Raw genomic sequence first — 20,106 nt, 5'->3', positions numbered from 1 at the left:
TTTGCATTTGACATCTGTCGCCTCCTCATTTTCATGCGAGTGAGCTTTTTGCGTTATAGCGAAAAATGCTGTCAAATGGAAACGAACTTTAGTGTGTCCACATACTTTGGGTAAAAAAGAAGGACACGAAATGACGTCTAATTACACAAATGCGTGTTGCTTTATATATGTGATGCAATATACCGGGAAACGTTTCTGACAAGCCCGTTTGTTGAAAAGGTATCAAAACGGAAAAAGTTTCAGCTCATGTTTTTTTTATTAATATCATGACACGATTTTTTATAGATTATTATTTTCGCAATTTCGAAAATCATTATGATATATGTACATTTTACAGATCACATCCCCTGGACAGCACACCATTAACTGTGTAAGCCCAGGTGGTTTTTTACAAAAACTCTTTTATTTTAAAAAATGCTAGCTATGCTATAATAAATATATACAAAGAAAAATAGAACTAGAAAAATAATTTATTTAGTCCTAAGATCTCTTTATTTTGTTAGATTCAAACGAAAATATAAGCCGGTGTGGTTGATATGAAACAAACTGGTATCCAATTTAACAGAGACGTTTGCCTTGCTTGTATGTTTCTGCAAGTACTGAATAATCGGGGCAAAGTATCCTATGATGTAAAAAATGCTAGTCAAAAAATTAAATACTAAAAATATGCGAATAAGGATATAACAAACAAACGAACAATTCGTCACCAGGATCTCTTTTAAGGCCTGCAAACGAGACAGGGGTTAAATCTGCGCGTGCGCGTATAGACCTCTGTGATGCAAAATAGTGTAAAATAAATATGTTTATGAAAAAAATATATATGTGTGCAAGTAAACCGAACGACACACATGATTGGTTGTCAATCAGCCTTAGCAACCAATCAAATCTTACAAGAACAGCATATGAGAAAATGTAGTAAGTGAAAAGTATTCAACAGTTTGCCAAATGTCGTTTTGTGTGTAAAGATAAATGATCAGATCTTGAGAATGTTCTATGACAACGTAAACAACGAAAAGGTCTTTGACCAGTGTGTTTTCTGAAATGTCGAGTCAGCTCGTCTGAACGTGCAAATCTCCAGGAACAGCCAGTCCAAGAACATGCGTATGGTTTTTCACCTGCAGAGAAGGGTAAAAAGTTAGAAGAAAAATAGGGTTTAATGTGTTTGTCAGATATTAGGTTCGTTTAAAATACTCCCCAGCTCTGATTTCGAATTCCTCTTTTGGCAGGCATTTTGCATTGTTAAAAAGCTGGGGCTGGGGACTAAGATGCTAATTAACATTTTCTTTTTTTCATGAAGTAAGTCAAAGAGAACTAAACATTTGTATTACAATAAATTTGAATTTGAATAAATGCTTTTGTTGAAATTTATTAAAAGCGCAGAAATTTTAGCAGTAGTTAAAAATCTAAAAAACTGTATTCTCTTGTCCTCAACTTAATTGACGTCAGATTTTAGACCGAAATAATACATTCAAAAGGATTGTGAAATAGATTGTACAGTTGTACCGCAAGTCATTTGTTGAGAAAGATGATCTTAATGTTTGGCGCAAACTCAAAAGCATTGACGACAAAACATATTTGCAGGGGAAGAAAACAAGTCAAGATACGCAGTCAGTGTAGATAAAAAAAATAATTGCGTAACAATTTCAACTCTATCTTCAATAATGTTTAACCGGATTACCTTATTGATAAACAGTTCACATTGTTTTGGCTTAATTACAATCGCTACCATTATTAAATTACAAATTTTTATCCGATTTGATAACGCTATACCTAGAGATTATTGGCTCAATTTGATCCAATCAGCAGGCGACAATGTTGAAATATTAAGAACGGACGTACATAGACCAAGTTAATCGCTGTTTGTAAACAAAACACGGACGTAAAAAAAACAACACAATACCATATAAGGAAATGTGTGTTATGATGTCATTATTAAAAACTTTACTTAAATTTTATCTAAAACAGTCTTGGATGTAAAATCTGTATTCAATTTTTAAAATTCTACCCTCCAAAGTTTCGCTAATTATGAGGACAGCCTAATACGAACTTTTGCCTTGTTAGTAAGTTTGATTGCAGCCGCGCCGTAATAACGGTTCTGGGGCCACATGACCCAGGAAGGCGAGGTTGCGCCTCATATTATCGAGCTTTTACCTATCTTGAAACGGTATTGCTTAGTAGAGTAAGAGGAAACCAATGAAACTACTCTTATGACATACCTGTATGAGTTCTTTGATGAGCTTTTAAGTGTGACGACTTCGTGTAACTTTTCGTACAGCCTTGATGCGTACATTTGTGAGTTCTCGCTGCTGCACGGCGTACTTGATTGTTCGTATTAGCCTGGGCAGTTGTACTTATTGTCCTAGGTTTGGTTGTGTATAAAGCGCTCAGTCTAGTTTGCTGAGGTGATCGTATTTGAGTTAAATGTCTGTCAATAAGATGCGGGTCAATATCAGTGGGGGAGATAATTAACGGTCTCGCATGGTTTTCCTGAGTGACCTGCGTGACATGAGTAAACTCCGACAAGTTTAACGCCACTGGGCCACGGTTGGTCATGATACAATAATTCTTGGGTGGATAACTATCAAGGCGTACAGTACTTTGTGGCGTCACTATCTGATAGCACTCAGAGGGACCAACGCCAGGAGTAACGGTGGTTAATATCAGTTGGGGCGGCACGGCTGCTAATGAATTCGTGCACGTTGGATTTATGTTCAACAAAGTTTGTGAATCTTGAATCACTGTTGTTACGACTGGTCCTTCGTAGTTCATCGAAGAGGTGTTCACGTTAGTCCAATGATTAATACTGTCTAAAGCAGATGCAGTTTCTAACTTTGGTTCAACGTAATACGGTGTGGGTGAGGGTGGTAACCCGTCTACATTACTCTCCATCGTATTGCATCGATCGAAATCGTCGTCCAAGTTTTCCGTTTTTATCCGAAACGGTTTCATTTCATAGTCGTCAATAATATGAACCGTGGGCGGAGGGTCATCGATGACTTCTTGTTTGATTTTTGCATTCGGGAGAAACGTATCCTTCGAAAAAATTTCATCAATGTTGGCTGTAAAGTTATTTTCAACGCTATCTGGAAGAGATTCTTCACTAGAAGAACCGTCGAACTCATCCCAAAGCTGAAACAAAAATTAAAATTTATTTACATACACGTAATCTCTTTTCACGGTTGTATGGAAGTGGTTGTTTTGAGTAATAAATTATAGCGCTCTAAAAGCATGTCTGATATTAGCGTATAGGTTGTTTAAAGAGCGTGTACCGAACATCATGTGCAAACCTCGTACTTATACTCCTTTTTCATTCGATCACCAAGTCAAGTCAACTATAATGAGGTGTGACTTAGTCAAAATTTATTTTCCGTATTAACAGCCCTCACAATTTTTTAAAACCAACATTAAGTTGATTTTTGAGACTGTATGTATTAAAAGTTATACAGTGCTGTATAAAGCCCGTAGTGAAGGTTTTTTAGCCAACCAACGCAGCGAATTTTCCGTATAAACCGGTCAAACATAGCTATTAGTGTATAAAGCCTAATTTAGACTGTATAGCCTAATTGCCTAGTCATTTTTAACTGATTCTGTCAAAAATGCGACATAGGTTTATCACCATAGATTTTTCACTGGTTAACGATTTCAAATCACCAAGAAAACGTACATATGTTTTTCTACGCACACAAAAAACAACGTGCTAAACGAAACGTTTCCAACCGTACAACAAATGTATGACTTGCTTGGCGTGTAAAGAAACCGGAATAAAATATGGCAGTTGCATGTCTTGTGGCAACCGCAAATCGGAAATACGGATATTTATTACGGATACTTGAGAAGAAGATATTGCGTTTTGTAATCCCTTACTTAGCTGCATAGAGGGAATCGCCATTAACCGCATGCCCGAGGAATCACCAATACTTTGTAAACAAACTACAGTCAAGGCTACGGTATAAGTCATTTCTAAGGCTGTATATACACGGTGTTTTTTTAGAAACCTGACAAGGAGAGTTTAATCGCAGTTTTATAATTTTTAAATGAAAAAATTTGGCTTGTGTTTTTTTAGTTCTGTTCAAAACTGTGTTATACCACACGTATATTCTATCCTTCTATTTTTTTAGCTGTTTTACACAAGTTATAAAATTTACTAAAGAGGTCATAAAATAGAGCTCGTTTCACATTGTCTAAACATCATTAAGTATGAGGTGCACACTACGTCAATTTTTTTTATAAAAGTCGAAACTTTGTGAAGTGTTTCTTTGCTCACATATTAGACAAGATAACACTTGGAAACATCTCCACGACAAATTGTATCCTTTTAATGCTGACGCGACTTAATGAATTTTTGTCAGTTGTTTCAAGCCTTCTAAATTAAAATTGCACTCCTCTCGGAAAACATTTTAAGAGCTTGCGATAACTTATTGGATATAGAATTTATATAGAGTTCAGAATCTTGTTTTTGTTTTAACGAGGGATGAACTACGATAAAGAGGATTTTTTTCTAATCAAGTTTAAGGTGTTCTATTGTGCTCTCCAAAATTACCATGTGACCACGTGCTTCTTAACTTCTTGACTTAATATCCAGAAATTCGAACGGGATATGTTCGCAAATAAATGGTCATGTGAACCTGGAAAGTGTCGAATATGTTCAACATGTCTGTCCTGTTGAAGCCATCGTCTCTAATTATTTGTTTGTTTTAAAATAATAAAATGTGGTAAGTGCAACCAGGTATAGGTTAAGTCTTCGCTTTAACTTCAATAGATTATTATAAAAATTAACCATTTATTGTCATTAGCATCAACCAAAAGATTTCCTATCGGATGATATAATTTGGTCGTGTAGCAACCACTTAACATCGATAATTAAAACAAACATATCCTTAGCCATTTTGCAAAAATATTACCATATATGGGCATATTTGATCGTTGATAAGACAATCTGATTACAATTAATTGTTTTATTTATTTATCAGATATAAAGAAGGCTGCAGGATTACATTTACATGACCTGGTTTCCATATCAGCTGATCTCTCACAGCGTGGTTTCCACAATTACTAAGCCTTATGGAGTTTTCGTAGGAGCATGACCTTACCCTTTTCTAAGTAAATTTTCCCTTTCTACAACGAAAGTTAAAAACACACTTAACAACAAAATTGTGTCTTTCATTATTAATTGTGCTCTGTACGGAAATACAAATATATGAGCACGCTTAGGGCAATAATTACAGGTATATATCTCAAACTCAACACTTCCTCGCTTAGGTTAAAAATTTTGTTTTAATTAGTGACAAATGAGCGTACATAAAGAGAGCATGCCATCTGAATACTCCAACATTCTGAATGCGCAACCTGTAAGCACCGATTCTATTAGATATAGTACAGCCCTAATTTTTTATTTCTACTTATTTCTTGTTAACGAAAGCAAGTAAGATAGAGCATAACTGACATTTTTAATCTCCATCTCTTCATTTTTATGTAAACAAAACTCCCACCATTTTGCATTTAGAAGAACATTATAACATTCTGAAAACAAAATTAAGTTTTAAGTTCTCTTTTAAAAACTATTAACAACTGAACGACTCTTAATGCCAACCTCGTGCCCAGGTTAGGCTTGCTGTTACGTAACTGTGTAGATACTGCATGCAAAGAAGACATCCTGCTTTTTCACCTGTAAATATTTTTGAACAGCATTCTCCCGTTTTTTAAACAATATTCATATGTTTGCTGTGACGACTATGTGAAGGACTAACTACAAATTTCACAAGGAAAATATTTTGTAGCATCATTGTGTTAAAAGGGTGTATCTTTATGATAAATAAACACTTTTTAGTAAAGCCGCCTTTCTTTTCTAACATATACATTTAATGTACATAATTTATCAATCGCATGTTTGACCACAGAAATTCCGAATTTCAATTTTTATACAAAAAGTTTGAATATCATTCCTTCTATTTCGGTTCTTAATGTAATGCTTTCTCCAGCGGGTGTCACCGGCATGGAGAAATGTCCACTTTCTAATCCATAGGCAAACAGGTTATTGAAAACGCCATGAACACCGGTTTATAAGGCACCAATCAAAAAAGCCAATTGTAGCTTGCTTGTGTTTTATGTTCAATTTTAAAATTGAAGTATTTATATTATAAATCGATGTAAACAAACAAAATGATTTTAAAATTTAAAATGGCCACTAAACTTGAAAGACACCGCAACAAAGTTGTTCTAAGTTCTGTTCTAAAAAGAATATTTTTTTTCTCAGAGATATTCTTTTCACGAGTGCAATGTCTTCACAGGTGTGTCAAGATGAATGCGTGGAAAGATAAACACACTTAATGTTTTAACTTGTCGAAAATATTGTTGTGATACAGAAGCCATAACAAAAGGGAGTGATAAAGCTTGCTATCATCTGTTGTCAATATGTTGAAAATCTCCAAATGAAAACGAGGACACAAACCCTGACCGTTGGGAGATAATAAAAAAATCACTCGCTCAAAAATCTCTCAAACTCATAGGTCACAAATAAAATAAACAAACAACCAAATTAAGATTCACTGATCTTGTTTATAAAATGATTTAAATCTTTCTTTCAAACGTCGAAATGGTTTCTTCTTTACTCCTCACTCTCCCCTTCAGTTATCTCTTCAAAATATTTATTCCAAGTCGATAGCAGAGAGGTAAACACAGGAGGGGATAGAAAAAAAACAAGATTCAAATCTGAACGTAGTGAATCGTACTGTATGTAAACTTGCCGCTGTGAGTTTCTTAAGACAACTTAACAAAACACTAAAAAACAGATAGATACTTGTTTTAACAGCTTTGAAAGCTGCATATAACATTACATGGATTAGTGAGGGTTAAACAATGTTTTTATATCAAGGTTAGACATAAATTCCATTTCAAAACACGTGACTATATTGTGAATTAACAAAATATATAATCACATATTGAGAGAAAGGCTTTAAGAAAATTCCAAGAAATTTGAATTTTCTTGGAAATTAGTTTTTTGCGAAATTTATCTATCATATGATAATAAAAAAATACTTTAGCATTAATCTATGGCTTCATTTGCTAATCAAAACCAACAAAATATCAAGGGAGAAAACACAAGAGATGCGCGCAACCAAGGTTCGCATGTAAAATTATTGTGACGTCACAACCCATTATAAATGTGGTCACGTAACAAGATCACTAAAATAGCACGTAGTTATAATAGGTGAGTTTTTTATTGCTTTGCTCATTTCACTAAACAATGTGACATAAGGCGGAAATGACTAGATAGGGGTATGTGCCTGAATACAAAAGTTACGTGCCCATACAAGTCGTTCACGGTAAAATTGCCATATCAAGCGTAAAATCTAACCTCTGCTGCTCGGGGGAGAATGCGAGAAATTATTAATAACACTAGACTGGTGGTTGTGTAATAAGGTTTTCCTGAAAGGCTAATTTTAGCATTAAATTGATCCGTACGAAGTTCAAAATTAGGTAAATTAAAAGTTGATGAGCAAATAAAAATTAGTTTCCGTTGTTATGGTGTAATTATTTTACACAAGAAAAGCGTTTGTTCACTGTTACACATTCTCGTGTGTGTTTTAATGTTTGTTATGATAAAACGTTGGCCTTAGTGACAGCGCGACAGGATAGCGCGACGGGATAACGCAACGTGACGCTACATTTTTCGTTTGCTCGGAGTTAAAAACTTTGTTGTAAACAAGAGAAAAGCAAAAACATAAACACCAAAGTAACACGTTGTTGAAATATTTTACAGAATGGTATTCAAACTCGACATAACTCTTTGTTTGTCGATTTCTATATTCATCATCGGAGCCTTGTGAAGTTTTTTTTCTTTATTTTTTCATATATAACTTCTAAGTTTTTCTTCACACACTTCTTAACAAACAAGACTTTTCAATTCTTGGGCTTTTGTTAAAAAAAATATTAAAGGAAAAAATAAAGTGAATATTCTAGCACCTGGAAAATTAAATGAAAACTTACAGCTTAAAAATAAAAACACATTTTCTAGTAATGAATTTTTAAAGAGAAACTACACACTAACCTCCATCCCAGGAAAAAAGGTTAAACTTTGGATAACCTCTTGGGTTCATAACCGAGTCACCCATGTATTACAATGACACGAAGAATCCGAACGGATTAGATTGAAGTTTGATGGTGGATGTATTATCATATTTAACGTATTCGTACCCAGACTCTTTCGCTCAGACGTGGAGTATGGAGAAAGAAACTTTATTTCAGATTTTTGATTTTGTGATTTACCGGCTGAGTATGGGAGCCAAGTTGGTTCAAATATGTTTGTGTTTTTATTTGTTTTAATTTTTTAGCGAAAACACAAAAAAAAACGGCGAAAAAGTCAGACATTAAAAAGTCAGACACGCTACTATGTAAACCGAGTCGAGAAGTTTACAAAGTTTAATTGAAGTTGATTTTAAATGTTGATTTTTTAGTCGCAATCTGATCTCTGCTGCTAAAATAATCAATTTCGAAAACAACAATCCCTTTAAAAATGGAACAATAAAAACTGATATTTATAATTATTAAACAATTTTAATTAATAATAACATGTTTAATTGCTTATAAATCCCTTTTTTTTATCGAATTATATATTTGATTCATAAAAAAAAGTTTAGCCAAAAACTATCGAAATTTTATTTGTTTTGATAATGTTGTAAAACTGCTAAAAAAATATTAGTTCATAGCTTTACTTTGCGTCATAGGGGGAGTGGTGTACAGAAAAGTTTGAAGCTATGTTTTCTGTTAAATTATCTTTCGCAAAAAATCAATCTTTCGAGTTTTGTTTAAAAGGTAACATGACTAATTAGTCAATTACCCCAATTTAGAAATGGGATCAAAAAAAATAAAAGTAAGAAAACAACAATAAACAAATCAAGAAAAAATATATACCGGAAATACAAAGAAACAATCAAACAACAAACAAACAAACAAACAAACAAACATATAATCCAAAAAATATAAAAAATGTAAAAGCAATTCGCGTTTAGTACATCGTAAACAAAAAAAAAAATTAAAACATGCGACTCTTTCGGGAATACAATATAATCGATAGCTAAACTTAAATTTTTTTTTGATTTAACAACTGTACATACCGCTTGAAAATCATAACCCCATTCCGAATCTTCTACTGAATGTTTTCGTTTTGTAAAAACATTAGCTGTTGAAGCTAGAACTGGATCAGCTACGCTGTTCATTGTTCTCAATACTTTTCCAAAACAAGAAATTTCTTTAAGCAATGATTACTTTGTTTACAAAAATATCTGTCGCAAAGATTATCCAATTTTTGTAAAATTATCTTGTTCTTGTTGATGTAAAATCTGTAACTTGCAATTATTCTTCCTCTGTTGAAATAAAGTTGAAGAAAGTTGTACAGAGATCTGTCTGTCCGACTAAGTTATGATGTAAGGTTAGATGAAAGAAAAGTCAAAGATAAAGAGAAGATTCGAAAAGGAAAATGTATAAGAATATATTATTAATGTTGAAAGAAATCTCCAAAAGTAGCTCTAACACAAAACGATGCCAAGTCCGACCATTAACAAGGCCTTGAGAAAGAGGAATGTCAAGAAAGTTAGAATGTAGAAATTTTCTATACTATAGCGATTAACTGTGAATTGTTTTTAATGGGGGAATCACCATATCAAAACAATGAAACCCAAGCGTCTGAACTTCACCGCAGTGCTTTTTTACACTAAGCGTTTTATTTGTTATTTATTGTAGCAATTAATGAGAAGGAGGAGAGTTTAATGTTTTTCCGATAGCACAATAAAAAAGATAGAGAAATGAATGTTTTGTTGTGTGGCTGTCTGAGAAGTATTTTTTAAATTTTTTGTGTTGGATAAACACCCGAAATTCTACTTGTAACCATAAGAAAATAAATGAAAATGGCTACCCGAGAAGTAACATGCATATTTTGTAAACAAACTGTTGAATAATTAAAAAATATTTTAAAATCATTTATCTTAAAATTAGACAAATCCCCAGCATGAAAAGAACTTTAATTTAGATTGTGTTCTTCAAAATAGATTCTTTGTAAGATGTAATTGCTTTGCATGGAGATAGGACCTTGCATTGATGCACATGTATTTTTGTGCGTTGTTCTGATGCGTTTAACCATCAATAAATATCTGGTATCATGTTTGAAGTAACGTTTTTATGAATATGGACAAAAAGAGAAAATAGAATAAATCTGACGAAACTAAAAAAAAAGGTTCAAGCGTAAATACTTTTAAAACTTTTAATATATTATTTTTCTCTATTATTCTTTCACTACTCATTATTCTTTTTCTTTCTTTTCAGAATTTTTAATTCAAATTTGTTTTTATACGTTTTGTATACAAAACATCTTCAAAACACCTTCTATGGGAAAATATCTAAAGTGTTCTGAATAATCGAGCAAACTGGTGTTACAAAGGTAATATATTTTACTCTCAGAAGAACTGTGAATTGCTTGACAATTATAAGATAATTATGACATTAAGTTAAAAACTTACACGAAATGACGTATGGCTTATAATGAAAATTTGAACAGTCTCTCCATGACCTCTGAAAATGGATTTTAGAACAGAAATAATTTCGCTTTTTGCGAAAGTGAAAACTTAGGAGCATGTTAATAGACGTATTGGGTGCCTACAAAAAAAGATGACAACATACAAGCAAACTAGGGTCCCTAGGTTTTTTTTAGATAAAGCTGATGTTTGTTTCAAAAAGAGGTTTGGGGTCGAGAATGAAAAAATACAAAACTAAATCAAATTTGTTCCAACATTGAAAAAATGAAACAACTATTGATACTATCATGGGCACACTTGTGTTGAATGTTATGGGTATTAACATAAATCGATAAAGAAACCGATGTGTAACCCAGCCTAATCGTTGCGTCACAAAATACGTCAAAAAATACATGGCACAATTTATTTGTTGCGATGTACCAACATTGAGACAGGGCAACCTCACTCACTGTTTTGTTTGATTCTAATAAAGCATCGTTTCCGTCTTGGGGACGGGGTTGAACATACTGGAGAAGAATCACCTAAGGTAAGGTTTAAAAAGGAAATATGATATATTCAAGATACAAAAAACCTTTTTTTTAACGGTTTCTTTACTAAACTGAAACGTCTCGTGAGGTTAAGTTCATCTCCAATGAGTTTCACAGGTCAAAGTTTGACATTTCGAAATTCGTCCACTATGTTTTTTATGGTCAATAAATTTGTCGTTATATTTTGTCGCTTAAATTTGTCGAGTAAAGTTCTACCTAAAAATTCTATTTTCACTCATCAGTCAAATTGTAAGAAAGATAAAAGTGATTTTGTGTATCAATGTTTTACTTTTTGTACTAGTAGATTTAGCAGATAAAAAGTAGGCAGGCGCTTCGTACAGCGTTACCAGGTGTGCACGAATAAAACGTATTTTTTGTCAATATAGTATTTGCTTGATGCTAACTAATAGTCACTCCTGGAAACACTTTTAAAGGATAAACATTTAAAGAGGAAGATTATTTTAATAATATCTAAAAAGTAAACAAGAGATAAAGATTACGGAATTAGATGAACATAAAGCATGTATTTTGATATGCAGTCACTTCACATAAACAATAAATATAAATATTTGTTTGATCAATATAAACATGTAGACCTTTTATGTACAGTGTATTCGAGAAATCCAACACAGATTTAATATTTTTGCCAACCTTTGTCATTTGTCTGCCCTGTGTTAGTAAAAAACAGGTTTAGTAAATTTTAGACAGACAGCTAGGTAGATAGCTTAGCAAAATAAAAAATATGTTGTTTTAACTTTGTTCCCAAAACATTAGGTGTCATGTATGACTGAATTACTTACTTCAGTAAAAGTTAACGAAGTGGCTAAAAGTACGTGACCGTACTTTTACTTTCTTTTGCTGGAAGTACGGCACTCACGTATTTCTTTTTTCTAGAAGTCACCAGGGTCGGATCCGGGTTTTTTATGTAACTAAGCAAAAAATTTTTTTGGGAAATTACCGCCCAGAATTCAGAACTTCACAGAAAAATAATATTTAAAACGAAAAAAATACGGATAGCAATATATATAAAAAAAACTTACGGATTATGTTTGCGCTTTCCAGTAGAAGCTGATTTAAATTCTTTCCCCCCATGAATGCTAGCGTAGTCTATTTCTGCATACTTCAACTCTTCCTTAAAAACTTTCTTGCTAGCTCTTTTTGCTGCACTTTCTACATATCCTGAACTCCTTACATACAGTTGCGTAAAAGTTGACTTTTCATGCTCGTTAATAGCCTTAGCAATTCGTCAAAACTACAAAACTCGTTACTAACATTCATTTTCAATAAATTAATTTTTTTAATCAACAACAATTCTTTCACTTGTAAATAACTCAGGGGGAATGCTATTTCACACCTTCTGCAATATTCTCCACGCCACGCGCAAAGGGCGTCAGCGGTGATTTTATGTACGCTGACCAGCATTTTACGCATTCACGTACTTGTAGCAAAAAAAAAAAAAATTAAAATACGGTCACGTACTTGTAGCCACTTCGAAAAGTTAATTTAGTCAGTAATATCGTTGTTCTCTATTTCCTGGACACACTCACAATACCCGAGGCGATCTAAACATTTAAAACATAGAAACCATTAATAATGTCTCAGACGAATACGGCTGATGCAAGCTAAACCAAAAAGAAAAGTAACACAACCTAACATAAATGAGCTAGCAGAGCTGAACGCTAAAATAAATTGTAAGCAACAAGGTCAAAGAGATATCTTGCTCTTAGAGTTATGTAAAAGGTATGAACAAAATAAATTTATTTTTAATGGATGCATTAGCTTTACTAAAAGTAGATAACCACGTGACTTTATTTTACAACAAAAGTTCCAACTGCAAAAGTTTTTTCCATTCTAAACAAGTTCCAGTAACTTTTAAAAAGTCAGTGGGAAGGGTAGCATAAGATCTGTGCCTAGCGTCTACCATTTTTTTGTTCTGTTTGCTGCACGGTGACAACAATAGCTCTTAATAAAAACGGAAGAGCAGAAGTTAAAAATCCTGATAGGGAAGGATTGAAAGTTATGTTAAATCAAAAGAAAATATTTTGATGAAAATATCAAGCATATCTTTTTATAGCAAATTTTACCACAGGAAATCGTATCGCCATTTCTCTCCAGTACATCCTGGGTGGTTTCGACACAATACGAAATTAGAAAAATCTGCCTTCTGCACCGTACAAAAAGGACACAAAAATTTAGTTAGAAAACAATTTTCAAAATTCCATTGCAACTTGAGTGTGTGCATCCAATAACAACACAGAAAAAATTGAACATTCTAAAAAATGCGCTGTGTGAACGTGACAAGACTAAAAAGGTACTTGGTTATCATGTTATCCAGTGATAAAAGTAAACACATATGGACGATATAAAAAAGATTGCATTCTGCTTGAGATGCGCATTTTTGTTTTTTCTTATTTTTCAGATACAAAACTTGGCGAATAACCACTGATGTTAAAAGTAACTTATTGTTAAGAATACAGTTGTGTTTCAATGACACCACCCCATCCATAAATGAAGACGAATTCATCAAAATAAATGTTGTTTCTGTATCACTACCGGTCATTCCCTTGACACAACGACACAACACTACGAAATGACATCATTTGACGCTAAGAAACTGTCAACACGAAAACGAGGTGGATACAGACCCGAATAAAGCCTGGCTGAAGACTTTACTTAATTTCTAAACTATACAATGAAAAATTTAAATTCTTGAAATATTATTTTTGCACCACAAGGCTAGAATTTTACCATAGATTGTACCACCTAAAAAAACGGGGTCATATCTCTGACAACTAAAGGTTAGGGTTGTTATTTTCTCTCAGTTACATCACAACCTTCTACGTACGAAGAAAGAAAAAGCACGTAATCCTCTAAGTACACGCAATATTTATTATGCGATCATGCGATGACGTCATTCTAAATGACATTTCCTAATATGGTATCAAGAAGTAATATGTCGTGTCCGTTATTCATGGCAAATATCACTTCATGGAAGATGGTTTTAAAAATATCCCTCCACTGTGCATTCAGCTAGAGATGCGTTTAACAAGAACGATAGAAAATGATGAATGTTTTGTTATCAAGTGTCACTTTCTTATGATATGCAGGCACACGCCTCACGAAAAGGTTACGATGGCCTACATTTTATTATATGCGATGGAGAGCAAGGTGTGGACAGGTGTATTACGCACTTCTTATGTTTATATCTAGATATTCTTGGACAGTTTTGAATACGAACTATAAAAGCATTGGAATTTAAGTTATTTAAGAAATTCCAAATATCTTAACTCAAGTGTTTTTCTTTAATCGGACATGCAATGTTTTAAACGAAAAAAAATATATGCATATCGGTTGGAGGTTTATTATCTTAGGTCGTCAATGTTCTGTTTGACAAATACTGCAGACTTTGTGTCTTTTGCTAACTTTTATCGAAGCTTGTAATGTATGCTTTGCGAAGTATTACATTCTTCAGACAGGGGTAACTTTTGTAAATTTTTGAATGTGCTGATCTGCTTGTATGAGTGATGTAATTATTTATTACATATATTTCCGTTACCAGGTGGTTACTAAGGTGTACTAAGCTAATGAGATAGATGGCTCACAGGGCTAACAGACATTTAAAGGAAAGATCATTCCATTCCAATAACGTCATAACAGTGTATCCATTACTTGGAAATCTACAAATGCCATATTCCAACTTTGTAGCTACCAAGTTTAATGACATGAACATAAATATTCAAGAACATCAGATGCTTTCATCTTTATCATTCAGAAATAACAAACTTTATTACAAATATGATATCATTTTTAATCCCAATAACAACATCAATTTATTGTTTTACTTTAAATATGTTTGTAGTTAGACTTTTTACAAATATGCCAAACTTTATCATCCAGGCATAAGTATTTCCGGATTTATGAACCGCGGGCACTTTATGCCCCCCTCTCCCCTGGGTACAAGTTACTACAAGAGCAGAATTTAGATACCAATAAGCACGTTTAACTCTGCACATAAGCGCTATTGGGCACTCTCTGGTATTTAAATATCAGAAACTGAATAATTTTTTCGTATTTTAATTAAATTATTTTAAAATACTTTTACATCATGTAGACATTACCAATGATCTTTACTAAAATATTCAGTATTTTAAGAGTTTGATTCAAAAAAGTAACTCTTACATGTAGATATTATTTCAGTGCAGACTGTTTTATCCCAGTACGCTCTTGAATTTAAATTGAGATAATTTAAATCAGAAAATATTCAAGTAAACTCAGAATTTTTCTTCAAGAATCAATGACCCCTTAAACCAGTCTGTTTTTTGCTTACATAATTGGATTTTCTCATTCCTGTTTTGCTCTTTGTTACAAGACTTACATTTTCCATATTTGTAGCTGGTTATCGCTTTTTCTAAAGATATTTTACAAGTTGTATGACTGAGCATGACTGTGCTTATTGTAAAGTCAAAGTCCAGTAAGTGTATACTTTGATGCCCTTAAGCTTACATAATGCAAACAAGCAGTAAACCAAGAGAGATGAATAACGTGACTGTTTATCAGAGCAGGTATATTAAAAGAGGATGGCCTGATGGCCTATAATAAAATATCTACAACTCTACACTTATCTTACGTTCATAATCTGCAAATGTTTGTTATATCATCATAAGTCATATTTTGACATAATTCTTCATTTGATGCTCCAAATTAATTTCTCTAATCATTCTTATCAAACTAATAGTTATTATGGTCTAATACAAGTCGAAAATTCATTTTAAAAAGGAGTAAACCAATTAATAATTAATAATACCGATTTAATAATTAATAATACCGTTCGGCAATTTTTAATTTGTAAATACTTGTAAAAGTCCTTATTACTTATTCCAGAATTTTATTTTGCGGAGAAAGTTCTCGTAATTTCACAACTTGTCCTTAACCCATTAGGCTAAAACTGTCATTCATCATTTTTTTAATTTGTGGAAAGTTAATGTCTGTCTGTAACAGTTTTGAAAGTTAATGACAGCAACAGTCAAATATTTATCACAAAAGTGTGTCGCAGTTTGTTCATTAGTTGATTAGTGACATGAAGAAATTGTCACGTTGCTAGCTAGCTACAAGAAACCCAGAAGCTGAAGTGTTCAGATATAAGTCAGTTTGATGAAGATTAATATCCAAAAGAATAAGAAATGAAAATGTTAGCAAGAATACGAATGTAAGAGAAGCCTGCTGGCTAGACTTCCCTAGTGCTCCATTAAATCATGCTAAATGTACAATTGTAGCTTATAAAAGGCTTATGTACGATTTATACCTGGCGTGAAAAAGTATTTACTTTAAAAATTTAGAATGCACAACACTCAACCATCTTTAACACAAGAAAATAAAAATAATTTAAGAATTTCTGGTAAGAATTTCAACAACCAACTTGACTCTAACTTTATCCATCATTGCATAAACTTAACTAAACACAACCTCGTTGCCAGCGCCTGTTGTCTCTTTTTTTTATCTCCGGACGGCGAATGGGGACGAGATTGAATTCAAAAGTCTCAAAGTTACTTTTTAAACAAGGACTTATTCACAACAACCGTGTAAAAGTATGTCAATTTTGGCACATATGTCAACAAACAGCCAAAATTTGGACAAAATTAATATAGAGAAGAGGCAATGTGTAACATAGTGGAATCTCAATATAACAAACAAACGCCCGATGTCAACGTCTCAATATAATGAACCAAAGTCCATTTCCCTTGCTGTTATACTACAGAAAATAAAAATTAAATGACTCAGAAATATTCTACTGTCCTTATAACAGACTATTCATCTTACATGAGCATCTTGCATAGACGTCTTGCAGAAAACATGTTGGTAAAAAAACGTGTGTGCAAACAAAAAGACTTAATGCCTGTGACATTCTATCATGTAAACAAATATTCGAACGAACTTCTTTCGGTTATTTCACTTTTAAATCCAACGAACTCTCGATATAACGAACTTTTTTACTCCCTTTGCAGGTTTGTTATATCCGAGAGTTTACTGTATTTTCATTTCCTGCATTTCGATAGAATAATTGAAATATTAAAATAAGACGAAATGACAAAACGATTCTTAGAGAGTTTTTCTTACAATGAGAATTTAAAGAGTTGCAATATTGGCCTAAAATTTGTCTCGCCTTTTTTTCTGTGACTTCATAAGTGTCATCTATGATTGATGGCTTGCAATAATGTTGTTAAATAGTTGACTTATAGGTCTATATATTTTGGTAACTTGATAAAAAATAAAGCTTGGTTTTCAATAAATTGTACTTGCATCTCCACAACATTTGTTGTGTAAAATCTCTTGTTTCCTACAAAATTTGTTTCCAATAGCCGCAAGGTGGATTATTGAAAACCAAAGTTAGTTTTCAAATGATATAAACTGCTAAATTTTTTCAGAATTCCAACTTGAATGTATAGCTATTAGTTCTTAGTTGAAGTTCGCCACATTATAACTCATATATTCCATTCTACAAGAAAAGTTCTGCAAGAATTGGCCAACTCCTTCTCGAGAAACAAGTTTTTAGATTGGAACAAAAAACAGTTTATCGAGCTCTGCATTTTTCTGGGGGGTTCATAATATAACGCACCGTAATCATGCGTTTTCTTAAAAATACACCCGCATAAAGCTGATATCTTCACAGCACGTGAAAAAAAATACTGTTTTGTTGTAAGGTCATTTACGAAATCGTTAACGTTAGGACCAACTTCTGTGGGTTGTACAACTCGATGTATTTTTCGGAATACTTTTAAAAGTGTAATTTTGTATTGCGCTCTTTACTTTTATCATTCTGTGGGAAAAGGCGGTACAAAATTTTAACACGCGCTATTCGTTTTTGTTAGTTTCGTGTGATCTAATTTTTTCGCACATTTTGAAAAGAATATCCCACGCACATCAAATAATCGCGCAGTCTATTCGCAAAAAAAAAACAAACTGTTTTTGCGCAATGAATTTTTCTGCAGAGCGTTCATTTTCCTACCTCGTCCCCAGGATTTTTCTACGCTATGATATTCAATTTTGATGTATTTCGGAAGATGTTAGCGCCAAAGAAACAAGAAGCGCTAGGGACAAAGTTTAGGATAGTTTTATTTTTGCTTGCAACTTGCGAAATGCTTCGCAACCTTTTTTTTAATATCTAGTTATCATTCATACATAATCCTACATAATATAAAATAAAACAAAATAATATTTCGGTAAATTATTACTAGCAAGTAAAAATAAACAGTTTTCACAACTTTTCTTCCGGTATACGGATTGTTAATCGTCGCAAAGCTTTAAATCGCAGTACTGCCATACAGTACCAGTTAATGTCGTAAAACACCATGGCCGTTCTTTCTGACCAAAAGGGTTGCGACAATAGTTGTGTCTTCCAAGCCCTTCTCTTTTCTTTTTGCAAGTATAATTATGGGAGTGTGGATATTGATGGTTCCAAGATTGGCACATAACTCCATGTTCTGTGTAGTCTAACTTACCTCTGTAATCACGACCTTTAGTTTTCTTGCTAACACACACTTTTTTGCTTTCCAGACTTGGAATCTTGTTACATTTGTACATGCCTCTCATTTGAGCATGGTCTAGTAAGCTCAGATAAGATCTTTGTCCCATTTCTTTCGCGAACTTACGATATTTCCTTCTTGCCTTTAATGTTTTCTTCCCATTTTTCGAAAAAAAATACTTGCCATAATGTGTAATTGACTGAAAGTCATAAGCGTAACCCATGCTGTCAACGGCTTCGTCAGATGATTTATCTAATCAGAAAAAGATCTATTTATTTTGCGACTGCTGATATTCCTTCCCTTTTTTACATTTATTTTAGAGTAAAAAACTCGCGTAAATATATTTTTAGCAACATTACAGATAAATTTCAAATGGCGAATTTTTTTAATTTTTTGTCAAATAAGTAGTAATCTCTAGTGCGTTCAAGGTGATAAATTGGAAAAAGCGATACGTAGAAAAAAATTGATGTTGTTTTCTTACATTTTTCTTTAATTTTATTTCGCGACAGGCTTTTCTTAGTTTCCAAAAAAGTTCTTACGTTAAAGTTTATGTCCTTAATCTTGCACCTTTTTCCTCATAAATTTTTTTACCGCTAGTAAAATTTAGGCACTTGTTGAGAAATTTAGTAAGCAAAAAAATATATATCATAAGCTATTACTGAATTGTCCTTTGTATTCGTCCTTTATGTTTCCTACCATGACTCTCACATATTTGTCGCGATCTGGTCTGCTCTGTTCATGCCAAAATCCAACAGCATGAGCGATCTCATGTAACATACTATCTTCGCAACCGTTGCCAGAATGTAGAATTTGTTGACCGGGAACTTTACCGGTACTCTCAACTCTTCCAGCGTAAGACCAACACCCGCTACATCAAAGCAGGAATAGTAGGTTTAAAATTAACTTTGTATAAACACATCATACAAAAATTGTTTTAAAACGAGATATAAACTTTCTTCTTTTTGTTAGCAAAGGTATATAGCACGTGCGTTTGTTTGCTAATTATGCGTTTGTAATAACAACATAATTATATATCACGATAAAATTGAAAAAACTGTTTACAACTAAACATAAAAGTTACGCAAAAGTAATCCCAAATGTAAAATAGGTATTTCTAGAGTATTTAAAGCCGAATTTCCACTACGCGTTTCTAAACGCGCTGAGCGTAGCGGCTATTGTTCTTTAAGTTCCAAACCCGCTAAAAGCGGTCCGCTCAGCGAGGTTTCAAAAGTCGACTCTAACTTTTCCGCGCGTTTTCAAAGTGGTATCCAATTAAAATGCTCCAAGCCACGTCATATAAACAACTTTTTGCAAGAGCCATCCAAACGATCATTTTTAATTCAAGATGGATGGTGAACAGACAAATATGATCTAGGTGACATACGAAAATACTGAACAAAAGTTGACTGTCATACAATTTTATATCTTAAACGAGAAAATTGAATTATTTTTTCAGTTTTCCTTCTTGATACAGTCGTTTTACTTTTTGCATACTTCTTTGTTTTGTTTTCTTTTTCTTCTTTCAGCAACTAT

At 33.0% G+C, this 20,106-nt stretch overlaps 1 protein-coding gene and 1 long non-coding RNA gene across 3 annotated transcripts; one reads left to right on the top strand and one right to left on the bottom strand.

Annotated features, from left to right (window-relative positions):
• Positions 1-261: 261 nt before the first annotated feature.
• On the bottom strand, positions 262-9,557 carry LOC130628714 (Krueppel-like factor 12). The gene is made up of 3 exons (XM_057441701.1): positions 9,114-9,557; positions 2,217-3,129; positions 262-1,115 (listed from the first exon to the last, which is right to left on the bottom strand). Exons 1-3 carry the CDS (start codon positions 9,213-9,215, stop codon positions 931-933), a joined length of 1,200 nt encoding a protein of 399 aa, XP_057297684.1. The 5' UTR covers positions 9,216-9,557; the 3' UTR covers positions 262-930.
• Positions 9,558-9,750: 193 nt separating this feature from the next.
• Positions 9,751-15,211, top strand: LOC130628723 (uncharacterized). Of its 2 annotated transcripts, XR_008981854.1 has the most exons (4): positions 9,751-10,228; positions 10,318-10,432; positions 10,703-11,052; positions 13,473-15,211. It is a non-coding gene; the product is annotated as an uncharacterized LOC130628723 (long non-coding RNA). The 2 variants fall into 2 exon arrangements; XR_008981853.1 differs by lacking the exon at positions 10,703-11,052.
• Positions 15,212-20,106: the final 4,895 nt, after the last annotated feature.

Source organism: Hydractinia symbiolongicarpus, chromosome 2, assembly GCF_029227915.1.
Source record: "Hydractinia symbiolongicarpus strain clone_291-10 chromosome 2, HSymV2.1, whole genome shotgun sequence".
Classification (NCBI taxonomy): Eukaryota; Metazoa; Cnidaria; class Hydrozoa; order Anthoathecata; family Hydractiniidae; genus Hydractinia; species Hydractinia symbiolongicarpus.
Note: the sequence above shows the minus strand (reverse complement) of the source record. Positions and strands in the feature narration are given on the sequence as shown.